General features: G+C 43.7%; 1 protein-coding gene across 1 annotated transcript in view; it reads left to right on the top strand.

Moving 5' to 3' along the window:
• The first annotated feature begins 1,839 nt into the window (after positions 1-1,839).
• The window catches only part of LOC101664682 (regulatory factor X associated protein), a 63,910-nt gene continuing 62,789 nt past the window's right edge, over positions 1,840-2,960 (top strand). The window contains exons 1-2 of the mRNA XM_030884737.2: positions 1,840-1,864; positions 2,596-2,709. Coding sequence (XP_030740597.2) covers positions 1,840-1,864; positions 2,596-2,709 — 139 coding nt within the window. The remainder of the gene's footprint in view (positions 1,865-2,595; positions 2,710-2,960) is intronic.

The following is a 2,960-nucleotide window of genomic DNA, read 5'->3' as shown; positions in this document are numbered from 1 at the left end:
AGTGATCTCTTTGGCTTCCTAAATTGATACTTATTAAATTCCCAAGAGAGTTTTCCCAGAGGGTCAAATCCATTGCTGCCTGGAGGATCACTTGTACATGGAGCTGGGAGAAATCTAGGGAAGACTACGTCTGTAGCTTAGATTCCTAGTATGGGGGTCAACGTGCTAAGAAGTCTCCTCAGATCGACTGCATGATTATGAACTTGGACATTTAAAAAACCAAAAGAGGCCCTTGCTTTGAAGATCAATAAATGGACGCCCCAGGACCAAAGTTTTCATCCTATTATTGAGAAACAAGTGGCCTAATCCATTCTCTGTGGTCTTGTCACAATCTGTCCTTGATATCAGCCACTTCCAGCTTATGTCCACCTGATGTCCCTGATGCTGCGTCACACACAGATGCTGCTTCTTGAGACTCCCTTCTGCATCCCCCGGCTTACGTGTTACTCATGCTGTTCTACACAGCATGACACTTTCTGCACTGTTTATCCCACTGAGGTGGCTTCATCCTGTGGGTTCCTGCTTCCTTATTTTCCCTTTCCAGGCAGAAGACCTAAGTTCAATTCCCAGCCAATGTACCTCATGTGCTGTCAGCAGAGGCTTCGTGTGTCGGACTGTGGTGACGAAGAGGTTTTGTTGTGGCACACACACTAAGATGGACTAGAAAGAAGGCCTAGAAGTCTTCCCCAAATCAGCCACTGCAAACCCTCTGGATCTCCGCAGTCCAGTCTGCATCCCCTACGTGGGGAGGACTCCACCAGTGTTTTGTGCCATTGTGCATGGGTTGTCATGATGCAGCCAACAACATTCCAATCCACTTGGAGAGTGTCAGGTGCTATGGTTAGGTCTTCGCAATGCCTGGTGACTCACTCTAAATCCAATTTGTATGATGTATAAAACAAAGCTTATGTCCCTGTCAATGTTGAGACACAGCCCCAAATAAAGTGTTTGATAGCAGGCAGACACTCCTCCTGGCAGGTAGGTGCAGCGACAGATTAAAGTCGGGATTGAAAATCGTTTTGAGAATGATGAGGGCAACGAATGTACAAATGCGCTTTACACAATTGATGTGTGTATGGATTGTGATAAGAGTTGCATGAGCCCCTAATAAAATGATTTAAAAAAAAAGTCTGGATTGATAGATGCGCCATGTAGAAGAATCCCCCCGCCACACACACACACACACACACACACACACACAAACATACATGCTCGCTGGTCATCAGAATCCATTATTTTGTAAATTAAAACAAGGAAGGTTTAGGTATCAGTTATCCAGGTGACGTCACTGGCCAACGCAAACCAAAAATGTATTCTTGGGTTAAAAGTAGTTCATTGCGTTTGCTCTTTCAGATCTCCCAATAACATTTATGATTTCCTTTTAGAAAACAAACAAGATGCAATAGCTAAAATTGCAGGCTTCAGGTTCAGGCAGACCTCGGGGTACTCTGGCCCCTTAACTAAACATCTGCAGTACCTTTGGAAAGATGCTTCATCTCCTGAAAAATCCGTTCACTTATCTTTAAAATGAAACTAATATCAATACTTACCTTATCAGGTTATTGTGAAAAGTGGAAGAATGAATTCATTAAAAGACTCAACATACTAGAAAGAAAAACCAAAAGCCACTGCCACAGAGTCGATTCTGACCCCTAAGAACCCTGTGTAGAGCTTCCAAGGTTGTAAACCTTTATGGGAACTGATAGTAGCCTTATCAAGGCTCATGGGTTTGAATCACTGCTCTTATGGTTAGCAGTTGTGTTAGGGCGGGTTCTCTAGAGAAGCAAGACCAGTGACTCTTGCATGTGTATGTACATAGAAAGAGACTTATATCGAGAAATGGCTCCCAGAGTCGTAGAAGTGGGTAAGTTCAAACTGGTTCAAGTCCATGGATCAGATGTAAACTGAAGGCTTCTCTTGACTCCTGTAGAGCTGTAGGCGCTGTAGAACAGGAAGTAGGAAGATGAAGCAGGAGGCCACAGGCTGGTAGATGCAGAAATGAATGAATCCAAGATCAGTGGTCTGTTGATGGCTCCTGGGATTGGCAAGCGATGAAACAGGAGGCCCACAAACAAGATGCAAGATTCAACTCTAAGTGTAGAAGTAAACGAGTTACCACGGACTGTCAACCTGTATTAGGAGTAGGCCACACCCCAAATGAAACCTCCCTCAATTGTATCAGGACTGTGACCAGATTAACTGCTTGGCTGCTTCACAGAAGATCCCATCATGGAGTTGACCACACTGTGCTAGATCATGTCATGGGAGAATCCTGACCCACCCAAGTTAACATAAAGCCTCACATCAACATCATAGTGCAACTTTTACCTGACAATCCCACCGGGGCTCCAGGCCTTCCATAGTACTCAAAAGTGAGAAATCCTGATTCGAAGCAAGCTCTGTCGTTATACTGTGATAAACTCCACTATCTGATGTCTATACTGTAGCTTTGTGGGTGGTGAGAAGTTGGGGGAATAAGGCAGGTTCATGAGGAAACCAAAAAAGAGCTGTTTTAGGCTGTTTATATAAGTAGTACTCTCCCAAAACCCCAATTTTAATCTCCTTCTAAACCTGTTGTGATGGATTTGATTTTAGGTACAGCGGACCACTATGACGCCTATTTCAAGCTGGTGAAGGTTGAAAAGGTCTTGCTTCCTTTGACAAAGCAGAGAGATGAAGTTCTCACTGGGCACATCAAGCAGGCACCAGGTAACGCTTTGCCACTCGCAGAGGGGACCCAGGACCAGTAGACTATTATCACGTAGCTGCCTTCTAAAATGTGGAATCTGGACTGTGCCCCAGATTAACCGATCAGAATCTGGTTTTGTTTTTTTTTTAAAGTGGCTTTTTTTTTCTTCTGTTCTTTTGTTTGTGTTTGTTTTTAAACATTTTATTAGGGGCTCATACAACTGTTATCGCAATCCATACACACATCAATTGTGTAAAGCGCATTTGTACAT

The sequence above is a fragment of the Echinops telfairi genome, unplaced genomic scaffold (assembly GCF_000313985.2).
Source record: "Echinops telfairi isolate 266 unplaced genomic scaffold, ASM31398v2 ScPeMD7_11;HRSCAF=52, whole genome shotgun sequence".
Taxonomy (NCBI): domain Eukaryota; kingdom Metazoa; phylum Chordata; class Mammalia; order Afrosoricida; family Tenrecidae; genus Echinops; species Echinops telfairi.
The sequence above is the reverse complement of the archived record's forward strand: the minus strand, read 5'-3'. Positions and strand labels throughout refer to the sequence as shown.